Here is an 18,928-nt window from a genome sequence, read left to right as displayed (position 1 = left end):
TGGGCAAGACAGAATAAGTATTTCAGTCCTCATTACACTGTGGCTGCAGAGGTGACCTGTTGCTACTTGATGAGCATTGCCAAGGTGGTTACAGGTCATCTTGATCTACTGTAAATCATATGATAGTTTAATAGCTGTATTATAAATTATTTTTATGTGAAAAGTTGCACTTCATTAAGCTTTATCTTAAAATGGGTGGGACAAGGAACATGGGTGTGTTAAACTGTCCTGGCCAGGTTTTAGATCAAGTTTTGTATGGGTTATCTTGACTCGGCTCTGTATTCAAAAACTGATTTTAAAGTGGCTTTTTAGTTTTAGAGCTATTACTGTTTATGTATAGAAAAGGCCTCAGCTTGGCAGAACACGGTGGTGGTGCTGGAGGAACACAAAATGGTTGTGTTCTTGTTTTAGTGGGGCTTTTTGTTTTCTTTCCTTTGTGCTTTTTTGTCCTCTTCTAGTGGTTACAGAAGGACATTAGATGTTAACAACTTGCGCAGAAGTGATCCATAACACTCAAATACCAGTGATTTCCTTGTTCCAGGTCTGATTTCCTTGTGTATATCTGTATAGACCATGCAGTGTATGTGGCTGTCATGTAGGGCACTGCACAGCTCAGATCCTTTGTTCTGTATGTGTGCACACCTTCCAGCTGGACAGCCCTACCTGTGCTGCATTTTCTGGGGGAAAATCTTTGTTGCTAGAAAAAGTCCTCTCTGTACTACTGTGGCTGTTCCAAGGACACAGGTACTGTTCTCTGCTGTCCATGCTGTTTTCCCAGTGATCCACCAAGTTCTGTCCCTGTATTTTGGTCCTAGTTCTGTACTGTATTTGTTCAGGAGATTTTAGATAGAACAAGAACAAAATAAAAGTCTGCCTTCTTTTGGGAAGGAGGAAAGGAAAGAGGAGAAAGATACACTGACAGGGAATTGAGGCTTTGGAATGAGTAGTGGGCTGAGCACTGGGTTGCCACAGTGTCTGGGAGGCCTGGGCAGAGCACAGCTACAGCAGCAAGGTATGAGCTGGGTGGTTGAAATAGTGCAAAAAATCTGGTTGTGTATATTTTAAATAGTGTCTGTGTCTGGGCAGGAGAGAGAATGGCACATACTAATCCTTTCCTTCCAGCCTGGGTAGGTTGCAGTTGGATTATGCATGATGTGACAGATGTGTAGCATAGCTCTTTGCCAAACAGGCTTTGCTTCTTCATGCATGCCTTGTTCAGATTTACTGGGACAGCTCAAAATCCAGAGAGGAACCTCCCTCAGCTCAGCTGGGAAAAGTGTCTTTGACCTGCAAATTAGTGATAAAGGAATGGGAGTGAAGTTGGCAATTAATAGATGTCTGGATGTCACTCACTAAGAACAGAGCTGCCTTCTTGCCTATTTTCAGCTCAAAGGGGGTAGGACTTTCATCCTATTGTTTCTAAATGCAGCCTTTCAGCTGGTGTATGTGCTTTGTAGTATGCAGTAAGGTTTATTCTGCACACTTGACCTCAACACTGAGGTTGATGTAACAGAAGCTGCAGCTGGGGAATACGAATTATCCTTTTGTTTGTCTTTTTTTTTTTCCTGGTAATTTTTAAGTCAAAACTTAATGAACCAAAATGATACGCTTTTGTATTCTCTGTAGATCTGGGCATATAACTTCAGTGGTAGGTCTGGGATGGTTCACTGACTTCTGTTTTATACTATTGCCTGTCACAGAAGCTGAATGAAGCCAGCATGATAGATCAGATTTGTCAGAGTAACTCAGCAATGTCATTCTGCTGTCTGACGCTCTGCTGATTCTCTCATGAAACCATTTATCTATGTCAAGTCTTTACAGTAACTTTACATATCAGTCATGAAGTGTCAAATATCTTTTCTTAAAGACTTCTGAATAATAATCTGATATGTTGAATGGTATTATCAGTCCTCTTCAGTGACACATCCACTGAGAGCTCCCTTGCTTCCTTCAGCAAATCTTGGTTTATACAAAGTGTCCACCAGCTAGAGATAATCTTTGAGAAACAAAACAGAATTTACACTTTGGTTACAAGGGGGCCCATATCTCCAGTTTGTTTAAGTTACAAACCTCGTGTATGTTTGTGGTATCTCCTGCAGCATTGACAGAAACCAAATGTGTGTAATCTTGGAAATGTAATTTTTGCTGTCAAAGTACTTTGCAAGGGGAAATTGTAATAGTGGCTTCCTGGCTTTTATCTGTAGGCTTAAAAATAGAGCTGCTAAACAAAAACATTGTGGGACCTTCTTTTCTAGAGTTGATTTTTAACACTTTTAATTGTCTTGCTTCGTGGGAGATCCTTTTTCTCTCTCTTCCCTCCCTATTTCCATGCACTCATATTTTTTGATTTCTTCTGTATAGGGAGGAATCACCTAAAGTAGGAGTACTCTCAAAAAGCAGTAGTCTTGAGTTGACAGCTGCAGGACTGAAGATGTAAGCAGTGAAGGTGCTCATGGACAGAATGAGACAGTGGCAGTTCAGAAGAGCCTTACTGTTTCTCCTGAGTGATCAGCCTCCAGTGCTGTTGGGTTAGATGGGTTACCACTGTCTCAATTCCTCACACACAGGTTTGGAAAGTTGTGTAGGAAGTTAGGAATGAGCACCCTATGCTTGGTTATCTGCAGCACAAGGGAAGCCACATCCCTGAAAAGTGAGACCACTCTGCCCAGCAAGAGGAGCATAGTTGGCTTTAGCTGAAGCAGAGCCTGGTGTTTGTGTGGAGGAAAAATAGAATAAACACAGCAATTTCTGTGGGAGTTCTAGTGGCAAGGGTGACCTCTGACAGCCTGGGTTATAAAGCAGCTTTGGTATGGAGGAAAGGAAAAAGAGGGCCTTCTTCCAAGACTCAGCAAATATATGCTTAGCTCAGTATTACTGTCCTAGAAACATCTCTGGAAGTGTCTGAAACAATGTGTATCTGGACCGAGCAGCTCTGAACTTTCCCTTGGCCCTTACAGGGACAAGATCTAGCTGCCCAGGGGTTTTCTGCAGCTCAGTTTAGTGCTTTGCATGCAGTGGAAACCAGACATGGAACTCCTTCTGCAGCAGACTTGAAAATAGAGGAAAAATTAGTCCAGTTCTACCACCCAGAGCAGAAACCTAGCTAGGAAAACTCTCCTGTTCTGTGATTTGGAAGCTGGGATTTCATTTGTCAGGTTTCATTTTTCATGCCCCATCTTGTAGTGGAATATTTCTGTGGGGAAGGTGTCATATGCTGATGGTGCTAATTACAAACTAGCTGGAATTTCTTACCAGTGATAAGCCAGTAAAGCAGCCCTCCTAGGGGAGAGCAGCAGAGAGTCTCTTCCTCTTGATAGCAAAGGTTTTGACAAATTTTGCCCCATCAGAATTAGAAGGATCCGAATGTGACCAGTCAAGGGAACTTGACTTCAGAGATGGAGCTTTGCTGAATTTGCTCTCATCAGATGCTCTGTCAACATTATTTTCCCTTTTCTGAGGTATTATTTCTTACTCTGTCTCAGTAGGGGCTTTGGTTTATTTTTCATTAAAGTTTCTATGCTTCACCCAGCAACAAAATGCAGTTGAGCCACAAAACCAAACAGCTGCTTGGATCTGTTTTACTCTCCTAAAGAGTGCTCTCTTCAAGCTGCTGCTGCCTTTTCACAGCTCCTTTGTTCTGCAGTGATCAGGAGCTTTGGATTCACTTTATTTCCTGCTCATTCTTCTGCACTGACAGCCCTCCATTTATTCTTTCCCTGCCTTGTTGTGACTGCTGGTAGAAAGTGCTAGGAAGTCTGGCTGGGGTGCACTTCATTGCTTGCCTTCCCTGCCTTTAATCTAGCTACAGAAACTCATGCTGTCTCGTGCACCATAGTTTGGGTTGAGGAGAGGAGTTTTGTGACACTTCCCATGTCTGCTGCTGCAGAGGAAGGATGGTAGTTCAAGTTTTCAATGGCAGGTGTAATTTTTAAGCTCCAGAGGGGAAGGTTGACCTTGGCCGTAATGGGAGTGCTGGCAGTAAATGACTCCTGGGTAGGTGGAAGATGATGTTGACAAGTGTCTGTTCTGCTTATTGGCTTGCTCTCAGCAAGTCTGCTTAAAACCTCTGCCCACCTGGGAAGGGGACAGATGCTGGAGATGAATAGGGATGCTCAATTTTTTGCTCCAACACTGTCCTTCAAATCCAGTCTGTGCTTTTGAAGTGTGTGTCTCAGTTCTGGCCCTCCTTCACCAGTGTCACACGTGCATTTCTCTGGAGTGAGGTTTAGCAAATCTATGTTTGTAAACCACTTCACAACCTATGAAGGCAAATGCTGTATCGCCTCCTGTCATATGCAAACCTCTTTTGTTCTTTTGTCACTATTTTTTTTAACGTTTCAAGCTCGTTGCTGTAGACCTGTGGTGCTTGGGAGGTGCAAGGAGAGCAGCGTGCTGGGCCAGCCCCTCCGGGCTGGGGAGAAGTGTCCCCCTGGGGATGCAGCGCTCGGGTTTCAGGAACACAGTGCTTCGTGCAGCCATGTGTGTGTGCAAAGAGCCAACTGGCTGCAGCTCCCGCCGTGATGCTCGGCTGATTTGGCAGCCGGATTGATTCCGTCGAGTTACAGTATGGGAGTTAAGTCCAGCTTCAAATCCTCTCCCTTACCCGCTCGAGGAACTTGGACGGGGGGAGGGAGGCGGGAAGAAGGAAGGGGGAGCTCTCTGGGGACTTTGTGTCATTATTGGCATGGAAACGTTTTGTGGTTATCAGCAGCAGGGTAGTGGCAAGGGGCTGATTATCTGTCATGTCGTCAGCATAAATAACCAGTGGGCCCCTGAGCAGGGCTCCGCCTTCCGTGATGGCTTCACGTAATCGCTGCAGAACAGTTTAAAAGCAAGAAGTGTGGAAAAACAGCTGGGCTGATCCTGACCCTAACTGATGTTGCCTTTTCTCCCCTCACCAGAAGAGAAATATGTCACTATCCAGCCGTACGCCAGCCAGGGGAAAGACGAGATTGGGTTCGAAAAAGGGGTCACCGTGGAGGTCATCCAGAAGAACCTGGAAGGATGGTGGTACATCAGGTAAAGAAGCTGTGCAACCCACAGAAACTGTGACAATGAGCTTTGCTGATCATTCACTGAATGTTAGCATTTAAATCATTCTGTAGGTGGACAGGGTAGCCCAAATTGTTCATATAATGCCTCTTGAAGAAATGTAAAGAAAAGTCTGGGGTGATAGAATGGTGACTAAAGTAACACTACAGTGTCTGCAAAGGCTGTGGACCATTCCAGTGAGGAAATGCCTTAACTTGCAGTTTTAGAGGTTTTTTTTCCTTACTTCAAGTTAAAAGCCCATATCTGAGTTAAGATCCGTGAGACCTAACAAGGCTTTCTGTTGTATGTAATTTTAATGTGTTTCCAGTATAAGAGTTAGTCTGCAACCTATTTAAATCTATTTATAGCAATGCTGAAAGGCTGATTGTGATCTCTTGAGCTGTTTGGGGCAGGTAGTGCTACTTTCAGGGATATGAGATCAGTTTGCTGGCTATAGCCCTTGTGCAAGCTTACCCATGGTTTCAGCTAATTTGCTTTGATTTTTATCTGTCTACATTGGATATTCCTAATGTAGAGGGGCTGCATTCCAAGGCCAGGTGAAGTTGTTATTGTATAGCAAATTTTGCTATGTGGTTGGAACTGTGATCCTAGCAGAGTTTTAAGAATCTCCTTTGTAAATGCTTATGGGGAGACTGTAAGTTAGATGCTGTCTCAGTGATGTAGGGTGTCAGGATGAGCATTTGATGAGAGCTTTCTTCATCTAGGTTCACACAGCATTTAGGTTTTAGTGCTCTTCTGTTTTTCTGCCCCTCTTCTTGTATCTGCATGTGAACCTCTCAGTGCTGTGACATACCATTTCTCTTCAAACAAGATGTGATACAACGGTGCAGAACATCTCATATAATCATCCTTTTCCATTCAACCTGTAATTATAGTGATTTCTTCCTCTTACCCTCCCCAAGTTATAGCTTGCTTCTGTTTGGATGCTGCTTGATTTATTGGCTATGGATGAGGACTGTGAAAGTGCTGACTGAAGCAGTTGTTTTTCTTGATTTGCCTTACTTAGAAGGAAAAAATATCAGTTTTCTATCTAATGATCCCATGGAACAAATAAGCTAATAAAGATAGCAGTGGAGCCAGGAAGGCACTCTAGATAGGAGGAGCTCAAAAATGCTTGGGTTTGGTCAGGTCACATTTTTTTCTCCTTTAATTTAATTATCTAGAGAAATGGAATCCAAAGTTTCAGATAGGGGAATTGAGCACATAGGTTTTTCTGAGAGGAGAACCATTGCAAGACACCTCTAGTTATTTTTTTTATTTCATTTCTGCAGTGTAGCCTGGTTACTACTGTAGGTTTCCCTCTGCCATACTAGCACTCCTACAATTAGTTGAATTTTTTCCCCCCTTTTTCTCACACACTTCTTGGGAGTCACATTTTTCTACACAACAGTAGTGCCTTCTGGAGCATGATGGCACTTGCTGCAGCGGTTTCCATGACATCTTCATTCATAGCAATCTGCTGGAAGGACAGTGGATACCCCAGCCACCCCATGATAGTTGGGGATTGCAGCATGTGCTTGGCTTTTTTGGAAGAGGCATTTTGATTTGAGAAACCCCTCTTCTTGTTGGAAGATGTTAATTACTCCCTGTATGTGTGACAAGTATACAGACTCCTCTCTGTATGTGTGACAAGCAGCAGACTCCTCTCTGCTGCTTTGGAGCACTGTTCTACTTTCCTCCTGGAGGATTAAACTCTTAGAAACAGAGGTTTTTTCCCATGGGCAGCACTTCCAGAAATGTAGATTATGCTTTCCATCCCTGGAAGCTGGTCCTGTGCAGCCTGGGTGGCTGATCTGCAGCTTGCTGTGCTGTTCATTACATGGGAACTGCCCTGAATGCTGTTAGGTACCCCTCAGAACAGGACAGAAATGTGCTTCTCTGAGTACTGAGTGCCTTGGAAGGAGCAGCTCCTCCTCTTGTGTGTGTGAGGGGAGGGAGCAGGAGGAGAATGCAGTCAAACCCTGGGCTGGAAAACAGACTGAACACATTTCAATTTGTAGAGAGAAAAAAAAAAAAAATCCGGTAGTTTGTAAATGGAATCCACCTTAAAGGCATTAGCTTGTTCCACCTTAAAGATGTAATTTCTCCAAATTCTTGGCCATGTGCTGATCCTCATTTCCTGTCCTTCTTTTTCTTTTCTTTCTTTCTTTTTTTTTTTCTTTTTTTCTTTTTTTTTTTTTTTATTTCCCTAGTTTGCTTCCCTCTGGAGTAATTCCAATACTCTGGAGCTGGAAAGCAGATGTGACTCTCAGACTTACAGAGGCACTTCTGACTTTTTTTAACATTCCTATGGTTTTAATCCATTTTTTCCTTCATGTAATATAAACAGGGAGAGTTTTGGAAGTATGAAGGAGCCAAATCACTGCACCTAATTCTGAGACCCTCCCAATTCAATACTGTACAAGCTAGAGGCAATCACACAGTGGATGCTGTGTATCTTTCCAAAGTCAAATCAAGTTAGTACCAGGTTGCTGCTACTTGTTAGTCTCCATGCATAACAGAAAGCTTAGAGCTCTTGGGATGCTTTGCTTTGACATCAGAATCATTGGAAAAACTTGTCACTAAACTCCCTGAGCAGGAGAGATCCTACACCTTTACCTTCATGTGTGACAGAAGGCAAGTATGTAAGGAGAAGCAGAATCTCTAGTATCCTGCCTGGTCTAGGTGGGTGAGGAGGAAAAGGCAGGATTTTGGACAGAAAGATCCTTGTAGTCATTGACAGAATTGTATTTGCTTTTATACAGGAAGAGTAGTAAAGAAGTCTAGAGAATCAAATCTACAATGCATTTTCCTGTTCTCCCTGTAATGTCCCAGTGCCATTCTCAAGTGTGGGATGTCATGAGGCAGAGCAGATGAGCTTTGATGCAGAAATCTCACTGGAAACCTCAGAATCCAAATGTCATGACAAAGATGCTCACCTGCCAGGAAATTAATTGCTCATTTCCCATGTGCCCCAGATCCTTCCTCTGCTGTCTAATGAGGCTCACTTTTCAATAAAGAGCCTTAGAGTTCTACTGCTTTAACCCTTGTATTTCCTGCAGATTTCCTGAGCACCAGGATTTTAATGATGATGATACTCGGCTTTCTCACAGTTCACGTGCCTGCTTTGGGTATCTTGAGAAATTAGAGAGAATGTTTTCAGTGACTCTCACTGTAGCAAGTTAAGGTTTCATTAGGGAAAGCAGAGTTCATCCACGTGGTCCTCCCTGGAGTCTGATTGTAATCTGAAATCCCTGCTGAGGTGTTAGGAATGGCAAGAGTTAGGAAAAAAAAATCTTCCCTAAAGCCCAGTTTAGAAGAATTACCTCAGTTTGAAGTGTAGCATGATCAGCTCAGGATGGTGTTTCAGGAACACATACTGGATTCAGGTGTCTGTTCACATTTCCCAGTTTATTTCTTCAAATTGCCTGTAGCTTGTTCAGGAAAATGAGTCTCCATCCAAGCCATTTTTCCTCAGACAAATTGTTTCTTGATCTTGCAGTGCTGCTAGAAGAAGCTGCAGTGGTTTAAGGCTCCTACATGCTCCATGGCAGCAAGCTGCTCATGTGGAACTGGGAATTATGGAAGGAGGGCCAGTGTTCTTTGTAGTTTCAGGGGGGGAGACTTGCACAACAATCTTAAACTGCAGGTACAGGTGCTCTGTACAAGGTGCTGTACACCCTTATTTTAGCCCGTTTTCAATCTGAGTTTCCACTAGGAAGTTTAAAAATTATTAAAATATTTTACTTACTAGTTTGCTTTTTTGCTGTGTGAGAAAGCACTAAGTTTGCCTAGCACTGTCTAGGGGAGGCATAATACAAACTCTTTACCTTGTGTGCAACTATTTATTGTCCAGAGAGACTCCTTCCTTAGGATGATTAGTGGCTTTCATCTACGCAGTTCACTGCTGGCTCAACTGGCTTTGATATGTCTAATCAATGCATAATAAATGAGTACAGACTACAAAATTTTGTCAGAGAACTGCAAATTTTGTTTGATGTTTTCATCCATCATTTTTGCTTTAGCTGTTCTACCTGAAATGCATTAGAAAGCTGTGTATGATGTGATGGTGTTTCCTTTGCCTCTCCAGGTATCTGGGCAAAGAAGGCTGGGCCCCAGCTTCATATCTGAAGAAGGCTAAAGATGATCTTCCATCTAGGAAAAAGAACTTAACTGGGCCAGTGGAAATCATAGGAAACATCATGGAGATCAGTAACCTGCTGAACAAGAAATCAGCTACTGACAAGGAAGCTCAAGTAGAAAACGAGTCTGCAGAAACTCACATCACCAAGAAGGAAATCAGTTTGCCCATCCTGTGCAATGACTCTAATGGCAATGCTATGATGACTCCAGACAAGCAGGCTTCCAAACTGGCCCAGGGATCCCCAGCCATAGCAAGGATAGCACCACAAAGAGCTCAAATAAGTAAGGCAGTAAAGTAGTCTTGGTTTTCACAGGCTTGCAATGAATTCTTGTTCTCTACCTTTCAGGGCTGGCATTGCCTGCTAAGGTCCCACATGTCCTGGCCTTACAGCCAAGTCCACACAAACAGACCATTGCATAGCCTGTAGATGCATCAAGAGCGACTCAGAATGTGGTCCTTCACTAGTAGTGATAAAATTTAACTTCACTTTATACACAGGCTGTCTGGTGGTGCTTTATCTTAGCCTGCATGTGTTTACTTTGGTAATTTTTCCATAGAATACTTTTTTTTTTTTTCCTTTTGAACACTCTAAAATGTGCCCTTCTACCCCAGAAATGTAGATGATGTGATAACATGTTCAAGTTGAGGAGATCACCTGTGTCTTGTCTTGCATTTGTTCTGCTGTTTTCCTGGGGACAAGTTGCTATGGTGTTTTTACTACTTCATCTGCAAAATGCAGATGCTGATGCTATTCTGTGAAAGGAATGGCAAAATTATAGGCAAGAGAACAATGTGAGTGTTTAGTGAATTACTTCTACTGCTGGGGGTGGGGAGAAACAGGTATTAGCCAGTCCTTTGTTGGCCAGTCTGCAATGGAGCTGGTGAGTTCCAGTAGAATATACAATGCACTGCTTTCTGGCAGTGATTTTCTCTTAAATTTGCTGGCTTAGCAGAGATGAATAGGTAAGCCTCCTTGGTATTTCTAATATACCCTCATAGTTTCCTTTCTTCTTTCATAGAGATGCCTTAAATATTGCAAATACTCATTTCTATTCTCTCACTGTGTAACAGCAGAGAGCTGCTGCAAAATGTGTTTAGCAGTACTTGTGAAGTTAAATAAACTCTCTTTGTTCCATTTCCTGCTCAGGTTCTCCAAATCTAAGAACAAGGCCACCGCCACGAAGAGAGTCCAGTTTGGTGTGTATTGGTTTATGGTTTATCTTAGCAGTGGGTAGGTGTCTGGGTGCTTTGTGAGACTTCATGCAGCTGTACAAGGTGGGAGGGATCCTTTATTTACATGCCTGTTCATTTCATTGTTTAAGTGTTGAGCAGACCTCAGGGCATCCTAATGATAAATCATGTTTTCTGTTATTCAGAATGTTGCCCCAACTAATCAAGTCTGAAGAGAGAGTAGGATAAAGCTGCTGTGTTCTGAGCATGAACATTAAAACATGTTTGGCTGTCTCAGAAGGTTTAAATATCTTCTGGGTGTCTTTAGCCCAGACTGAAATTTCTGACCTTCTTTTGTCTTAAGCAACTGGGAATGTGTCCCCTTCCTTCCATTGCTGCCCCCTGAGGTGGCTGAGCTTCACTCTTGTGCACGTTTAAACCTTGTAGAAGGATGTGTGCTACAGGAACAAGACCCCTATGATTTCTTATCCCCAAAGCTGGAATCCTGGAAGTTTGTACCAATTTGAGGTTAGAACTGTCATTTTCAATAGGAACTAGTCAGTAGTGTATTTATACAAAAAGTCATGCTAATAGCTTGTTTATCTAGGCAATACATAGTGTTTAATCTTCTGTGTACCCTTTATGAGCCGTATGCGACTTGTAATTTTTCTGTCACCAGAGAGGCTTCTTAACAAACTACATGAATAGCATATTAGCATTTTCTTCCTATTTTTCTTTGCATTATTTTCAAATAGAGCTTGTTTTGGCAAGACTATGACACTTAATCCCATGCTAAAAATAACACTAATATTATATGTGAAACCCTGAGCAAATCTGCTGTTTTCAATTATCTTCTTTTAATCCAAACCATCCTATTATCTGAAGGCATTTTATTATGCTGTGCTTCTGCTGTATTTCAGCATTTATAGTGCAGAAACATCCAATTATAACATTGTTAGACATGGTTCCTAAGGTGCAGAGATGCATTCTCTGTGAAATGCCACATGCTGTGCGTGATGAAACATCAACTGTTAGTTACAGAAAGGATATCATAGAAATATAAGAGCAAGAGAATAAAGCACACTATGTGATATGCCCTTCTCCCATTGATGGCTCAGGATCATTTTGTGTCTTTGTCTGTCCTGTGTTTGCCTGTGGATGCTCTGACCTGTGGTTCTTTCACAGAACTCTAAGTAGTGAAGTGCAGAAGCTGTGCAGCTTCCCCTAGCTGCCCTGCAGATGAGCACTGTGCTCATCTGAAAAGCTTTCAATATTGAAAGTCCTGAAAGGACCCTTTTCCCATTTATCACCTTAAAAAATAATTGTAGCAAATTCTAAAATGTGGCAGCTTAATGTAAAGGCACTTAGCTTTTAGAGGAGTCTGATATGCTGCCAGAATGGCTGTAAATAGCCACATCCCACTCCTCATAGAGCCTTTACTAAGGTTGTGTTGGGACTGAGTAGAGGTGTTCTGGGGAGGAACTGGAATGGTTTTGATCAAGCAGTAAAGTCCTTCCCTTCTAGCACTTTAGTTGGGCAAAGCTAGGGGAATCTATGGTATTATCCTTGTTTCTTGCTACAAGAGATGCCCATTAGCAATATCCTTCACTAATTCAGATTGTTTAAAAAGTCCAGCAGCAGGTATGGAGCGGCAATTCATTTGGATTACATTTTAAGATAGTGTATTTAATGATAGGCAGAATCTGTTAGGGGTCTGTTGCAACGCAATTTTCTGCAATTGCGGCATGTCATCCAGAGCTGGGTCTGAGCATAAATGGGCTGCTCTTAGTGTGACTGCAGTGGCAGTTCACACTTCATCACCCACAAGTACAAAATTTTATTATTCAGGTAAAGATTATTACAGTTTTAATAGTTAGTGAAGGTGGCATGAACAGTGCATATGTTGAAAGGCTTTTCTCTTTTAGTCCAGATCAATACATCAGCTCCTGCTTTGGAGAACTGAGCAGTTAGTGTTAGAAAGTAGCACAGGAAGAAGGAAGAGTCTTAGTGAATGAATAAAAGCAATTCTTTTTCACACTGCTGTTTAGCTGACTGTTTCTTTGGTTTAAATGAACAACGCATCCTATTTGCCATAGGGTTTTCAGTTACCCAAGCCACCAGAGCCACCCTCCGTGGAAGTGGAATATTACACCATTGCTGAATTCCAGTCATGCATCTCTGATGGCATAAGCTTTCGTGGAGGACAAAAAGCAGAGGTGAGCCTTTTCCAGTGTATCTGGGAAAATTGTAATATTTATCTGTTGCATGGGAGTGGATTGGAAGGGGAGGAGTGGGAAGCACTGAGTTGAGATTTTTGCCTAAGTAACATGTTCCTTGTTACCTCTTAGGTTATCGAAAAGAATTCTGGTGGTTGGTGGTATGTGCAGATTGGAGAGAAGGAAGGATGGGCTCCAGCATCTTACATTGACAAGAGAAAGAAACCGAATTTGAACAGAAGAACCAGTACTTTAACCCGCCCAAAGGTTCCTCCCCCGGCACCTCCCAGTAAAGCAAAGGACTCTGAAGAAGGAACAACTCCTGGAGCAGTTTCTTCAGGCGATACCCAGGATTCTCCCCACAAGCTGAAATATGAAGAGCCCGAGTATGATGTACCTGCCTTTGGCTTTGACACGGAGTGTGAAGTGAGTGAAAGTCACCATGAAGAGGGCACTCCTGAAAAACGACTGTTTCAGCCCCTCAAGCCCTCACCTGTGTCATCGCTTCAGAAAGCTAAGTTCAAAGTAGGAGAGTCTTCAGAAGAAGTTGCTCATGAAGAAGAAACCATCTATGAGAACGAGGGGTTCAGGCGTTATGTGGAAGATGCTTTGTCCAACAAGGAATCTAGTGGGGATTCTGATTCTCAGAAAAGCTCGTCTCTGTCCCTGATCCAAAGGAATTCTCCATGTTCCAGCTCTCCTAAATCATCAGTCGCAAAGCTCAAGACAGACAAAAACATCCAACCTGATCTTGGAAAATGTCACTATTCCAGGAGTGAGGAGACAAAACCAAGATCAGCTTCAGATGTCGGCTTACGTAGTGTGCCAAGAACCAGCGTGAAGAAAGATCCTGGGCAGAGTCCTTCCATCAGAGCAAAGCCAATTGTTAGGCCCAAACCCTTCCTGAACAAGGCAGACTCTCAGAGCCAAGAAAAGATGGATATTAGCACTTTAAGGCGTCAGTTGAGGCCAACTGGGCAGCTCAGAGGTGGACTCAAAGGTTCAAGAAGTGAAGAGTCCGCGAGCCCGCCCCGCACAGCTTCTGAGAACCAGGATGACCCTGTTCGGAGAAGCTCGGCTGATCTCATCACAGCTCCTTCCCATGGCGTCTTCTGCTCCAGCCATACTGCCAAAACTGAGCAAGAAAATGACTCCAGATGTTTCTATGTGACCACTGACTCATACCAAAAGGTACAGGATTCTGAAATTTGCTTCCCAGCAGGAGTAGAAGTGGAAGTGCTGGAAAAGCAAGCCAGTGGATGGTGGTACCTGAAGTATGGAGACATGGAAGGCTGGGCTCCTTCCCATTATTTGGCTCTCCCTGATAACCAGCGAGAAACTACATCAGCAGAGACTGATCCATCTTTTGCCAGGAACAGGAAAAATGAAAACAAGTCGAACAGTTTAGAGAAGATAGAGAAGAGGGTTCAGGCTTTGAACACCATCAACCAGAGCAAACGTGCAACACCACCCATCCCAAGCAAACCTCCTGGTGGCTTTTCAAAAGCATCAGGACCAGTTAAAATGAGAAATGGTGTGAGGCAGCTCGCTGTCCGCCCGCAGTCAGTGTTTGTGTCTCCACCACCAAAGGATAACAACCTGTCATGCTCCTTGCGCAGAAACGAGTCTTTAACAACTACAGATCAACTTAGGACCGTCCGTCGGAATTCCTCCTTCAGCAACGCGTGGTCACAGCCTGGTGACACAAAGGGAAAGCAGCCGGAGCGGCTGGGCACAGAGAGCTCTGAGACCACCTCCAACCTCCCCACACAGAGGAATGGGATCCCTGTGTCCACAGTCAGGCCAAAGCCCATTGAGAAATCCCAGTTCATCCACAACAATCTCAAGGACATCTATGTTTCCATTGCAGACTACGAAGGGGATGAGGAGACTGTGGGGTTTCAGGAAGGTGTCTGCATGGAGGTCCTCGAAAGGAACCCAAACGGCTGGTGGTACTGCCAGATAATGAATGGCGTGAAGCCATTCAAAGGCTGGGTGCCCTCAAATTATTTGGAGAAAAAGAACTAATGTTGCAATATCTTTAACCTCCCTAATTTATACTGTTCCTGCTGTGTACATGTGGAAAAAACAATTACTACACAAAAAGATGTTTTCCTGTGCTCCAGTTTGTACAAAGGAGTCTATATGAGGACAAATCTGCCATGTTCTGGAGAGGTTTGTGGGGTTTACATGTAAACAACTACAAGGAAGATGCAGCATAGTCAAATGCCTTTTTGTGAAGTTGTTAATAATCTTGTATGTCTAACAGGGTATGACATCCCATCCTTCCCATTATTGATAAGAAACCAAATGTGTGCCTTTTGTGAGAGAAATACACATGCATCTACCTGGGGAGTTCTGTGCCAAACTGTTTTACAATCTTGGCTCCCTTTCTCCTCATTTTTGTCAATACGTGGAGTACCCAAGAATTTTGAATGCTTTTCCACAACTTACAGTGAGAAGCAAATGAAAGTTTCTGAAAGACAGAGGGACTCTAATCCTTTGGAGATGTTCACTTTTTTTTTTTTAATTATTTTTTTATAACTATACTCAACAGTTGGTAGGTCCAGAGTTGGAGCCTTTTCATCGTGGAGAGTTTTGGTCTCTGACTTCAGTGTTGTTACAGTTAACTCACCGGAAAAGGCCATCAGGTGGTGTGGGTTGAGGGATTTTTGTTTCCTTTCATTCTGTCTTGTTCTTTGAGTTGGGATTTCAGGTGTTCAATGGCAGTGATGCCTACTGGTGCTTCTAAAAACAAACCTACAAACCCCTTGCTTAAACACATCTGTTACTGTGTAGGCTTCATGTTTGCTTCTGTGCCTGACTCCTGCCAAGTGACACTGGTTGATTCTCTTCCCAGAGTTGGGTTTCTCAAAAGTTGTCAAAGTCGACAAAGTCCCTTAAAACACTAAAGACAAAGCTGTCAGGTGTGTTAATTCTTGTTTTGCCCTCTTGTCCAAATCCAAGGGTGCACTGACTGCTGGTAAGACCCACCAAGATATTAATGAGAAAAATTTGTAACCTTCTGCAACATCGGTGTTTACAATGAGTGGGAAAAAAAAAAGCCATCAAACTCAGTCTGCACATAATTTGTATATTTTGGGGGAATTGCTTTTGTGTTTTGTTTTTGTCTTTTCTGTGCATTCTGGGTTTACTGTATTTTCTTTGTGTGTGTCTGGTTTTATGAGAAAAGACTTAAAACTGAAGTAGGAGCCAAATATGTGTTTCTGTTCCCACTTGAATCCAAAGAGTACATTTGTACTGGAAGGTGGGCCTGGGCTTCTCAGGCTCAGAGATTTAATATCAAAGCAATTTGGTCCACAACAGTCTAACCAGGAATCTGCCTCTTCAGTTCTGTTTGCCTTTCGTAACTCACATTTTGAAATGTGGCACATGGTGTGGGTGGTGTGGGAAATTGAAAAGGTACCCATTGGAAGAGGCTAGGAATATGGAGTTATTAGTTAGGTAGCCTTGTACCATAAAGATAACTTACTAAATCCCTACTGTGTTTAAGGAAGTCATGCTTGGGGGTTTTCTTTAATGGCCTTGTTAATCACTCAAGATCAATATCTAATTCCTTTAAATAATAAGCAGCATTGTAAATCTGTTCTAAGGGAGGGTGGGGGGGCCAGAAGACCATTTCACTACTGTTTTACACAAAGCATCACATGTCCTTTTTTCCACCAGAGTTTAATACTGATTAGGTTTGGAAGTTAAAAGTTATAAAGGCTTCAAAATAGCTGGTATCAAGGGGCTGAGTAAAACAGCACAAGTCCATATGTTACTGGGGATGTTTCACTGCCAAAAGAAAATTAAGAAATTTATACGTTGTTCTTGTCTTTTTCCTTTTTTTCCCTTTTCCTTTTTTTTTTCTTTCTGTTTCTGTGTGTGCTTTGGGGGTTTTATTAATTTCCATAATAACACTGAGAGAGTTGCCTACAGCTAATGTGGCTGATGTCCTTTCAGTAGCTGAAACAACATCCAGGTGCCACAACTACAGGCTGCAAACAGTGCTGTGGTTTGAGCAGCTCTCTGCGTGCAGGTAGGGAGGGGAGGCTGTTTGTTTGGGATCCCTTTAAATTGTGGTGGCAGGAGAAGGAGGTGTAACTGCACAACAGCTCATATCCCAGTGCGGGGTCCTCTTTGTACCTTAATGTCTCGCTATACAATGTGTAAGTGTATGTCCAGTTAGCTTCCTCTCACTGGATGTATATCTGAGACATTGTGGCCCTGTCTCTCATACTTCTCCCCATTTTTAGTTGTACTAATATGGTAGCAGCCATAAAAGACTGCTGGAGCTGTTGTGAGATTATAATAGAAGTATTATATTCTTCTGCTGGACAGTATTAAATAGAGCAATACATAGAGTTATCTGCTAGATTGCAGTACTAATAGTAGTGACTTAGTGATTCGTATTAATGTTATGATTTATTTTAACAATAATGATGCGGAAGTGGTTCATTATTTTGAATTAATGCACTTTAACAATAAAAAGAAACCAAAATGGAAGCCAATGCAGAGAACTAAGTGCATTATTTAAAGGTGCAGTATATAATTATCATTTTCTTGAAGCACATATTTATTAAGAATTAACTTATTATTTAAAATATTCTAAAGTTTTGTTTAAAGACATTCCCACTGGGTCATCTCTTTGGGGGGATGTGAAGCACAGCTCCCAGATCTTCTGCATTGAGCCACTGAATTCTCTGAGTATGGTATGGCCTGACACGAGCCCCTGTCCAAGGAGGGAAGAGTAGCAAGGAGACAGAAGAGCCCAGACTACTGGAAATACTCACATTTGCATCCAGCAAAGCCGAGTCCTGGGCACATCTGAATTGAGGAGTTCCTTGCAGGGTGTGAGATGGCACAGGTGTTTTTGGCAGATGGTTCCAGTGCCTGGCTGCCATGTGCCTTGCATAGGGCTGGCCCCTGTGGATGCAAGTTCTCCGTGAGGCTCAGGTTAGGAGGCTTCAGGATCTGCCTGAGACAGACACCAGTCTGTCCCACGGCTCCTGTTCCATCCTGCTGGCTTGCTTCTCCAGCTCTGGCTTTTGCAGGACAGGGTGGCACAGTGAGGCTGCCTGCAGTACTGCCAGGGTTTTCTCCCGCAGCAGCTCCGTGCCTCAGTTGCTTTATCCCATCCCAAAGGCTTCACACCCTCCTGAGGCGAGGGCAGACCCTGTAGATGGGCTGCAGAGTCACACTTGTGGCCTCCCTCTGCCTTCACCTGTACCAGCAAAAAGGATGGGGTGCACGTGGCCTACTTGGTACCAGAAATTATTGTTGGCCACCACTTGGCATTCTGGCTTCCATCCTGGTGGCAAAGCTTCCATTTGGGCTTCCCTTCACTTGGTAGTTGTTTTGGCTGCTTATGTTTAAAAGGGCACTTTTAAAACAAATACTCCCAATGCGATTTTTTCCACTCTTGTCTTACCATCATCATAGCATCTCTCACCGAGGTGTGATATTTTCAACTGAGAGATAATCAGGACAACAATTATGTTTTCCATCAGCGAGCAGCTAGTTTTGGTTAGTTCTACTGATACCTGAAATAGCAAGCCCTTCACTCTTAGCCATGAAACAGAGGGAAAGGCCTTAAGCTACATCAGAAAAGCTGACTGCAGGGCAGGAAAACCTGGCAGAGTACTCAGAGGACAGTGTAGTGCTAGAAGTGTTTTAGCTCTTTTCTAAAAATGTTAACGTCGCCTTTTATTTACTAAATTTGTCAGAACTGACACTGGATCAAGAGCAATATTTAAATGTAATGTACACCTCAGTGAACACTCAATGCAGAAATCAACAGTACTGTTTAAATTTCTCTTTCTGGTTTATTCCTGAACCAGATTGTTAAGAGGAAGAGTCTGCAGGGCTTGAGCAAAGCCATTTGCAGCTGAAGGGGGCCCTCCTCTGGGTGGAGAGGCAGCTGCTCGTGCTGTCTTACTCTCACCCACTCTGTATTTTTCAAAAAGTCTTCAATTTGGACCAGCAGCAATTCCAAACTCCAATGCCAGAGAACAAAATTAAAGAATGTGAAAATTGTGTCTTGCTGTATACTGCAACTTTAATAATAATGAGCACTTCTGAGTTCGTTATTGAGGTTTATATAATGCCTGAAAAGTTTATTTGCTGGTTTCCCTTGTCTCCCCTTTCAAAACACTTTCTCATAACAGCAAGAGTAATGCATTTTGTTAGGAGCCCTTCCCCATGGGAGGCAATTCCTTTTCATTGTTTTAGCTGTCACCCCATGCAATGGGTGAGTGTAGTCCTATGTGCCAGTCCTTTGCAAGCCACACCTCTCAAGATAAGAGATGATGGGCACATGTTGGGGTACTTACCTGATGTGTCAACAGGAAGTTTTTATATTGAT

The 18,928-nt window shown here is 42.9% G+C and overlaps 1 protein-coding gene across 12 annotated transcripts in view; it reads left to right on the top strand.

Moving 5' to 3' along the window:
- SH3PXD2A (SH3 and PX domains 2A) overlaps positions 1–17,019 on the top strand; it is a 236,534-nt gene extending 219,515 nt beyond the window's left edge. For 9 of the 12 annotated variants that reach the window (XM_021536304.3, XM_021536306.3, XM_021536308.4 and 6 more), the window contains 5 exons: positions 4,902–5,019; positions 9,122–9,456; positions 10,323–10,372; positions 12,442–12,561; positions 12,694–15,779. In XM_021536304.3, the coding sequence (XP_021391979.3) occupies positions 4,902–5,019; positions 9,122–9,456; positions 10,323–10,372; positions 12,442–12,561; positions 12,694–14,589 (2,519 nt within the window). In that variant the 3' untranslated portion in view covers positions 14,590–15,779. Of the gene's footprint in view, positions 1–4,901; positions 5,020–9,121; positions 9,457–10,322; positions 10,373–12,441; positions 12,562–12,693 lie in introns of all 12 variants that reach the window. The other 3 variants (XM_085583667.1, XM_085583666.1, XM_021536305.3) reach the window with 1 other exon arrangement.
- Positions 17,020–18,928: the final 1,909 nt, after the last annotated feature.

Source organism: Lonchura striata, chromosome 6 (genome assembly GCF_050655825.1).
Source record: "Lonchura striata isolate lonStrDom1 chromosome 6, ASM5065582v1, whole genome shotgun sequence".
Lineage (NCBI taxonomy): Eukaryota > Metazoa > Chordata > Aves > Passeriformes > Estrildidae > Lonchura > Lonchura striata.
This window is presented reverse-complemented; position numbering and strand designations above follow the sequence as displayed.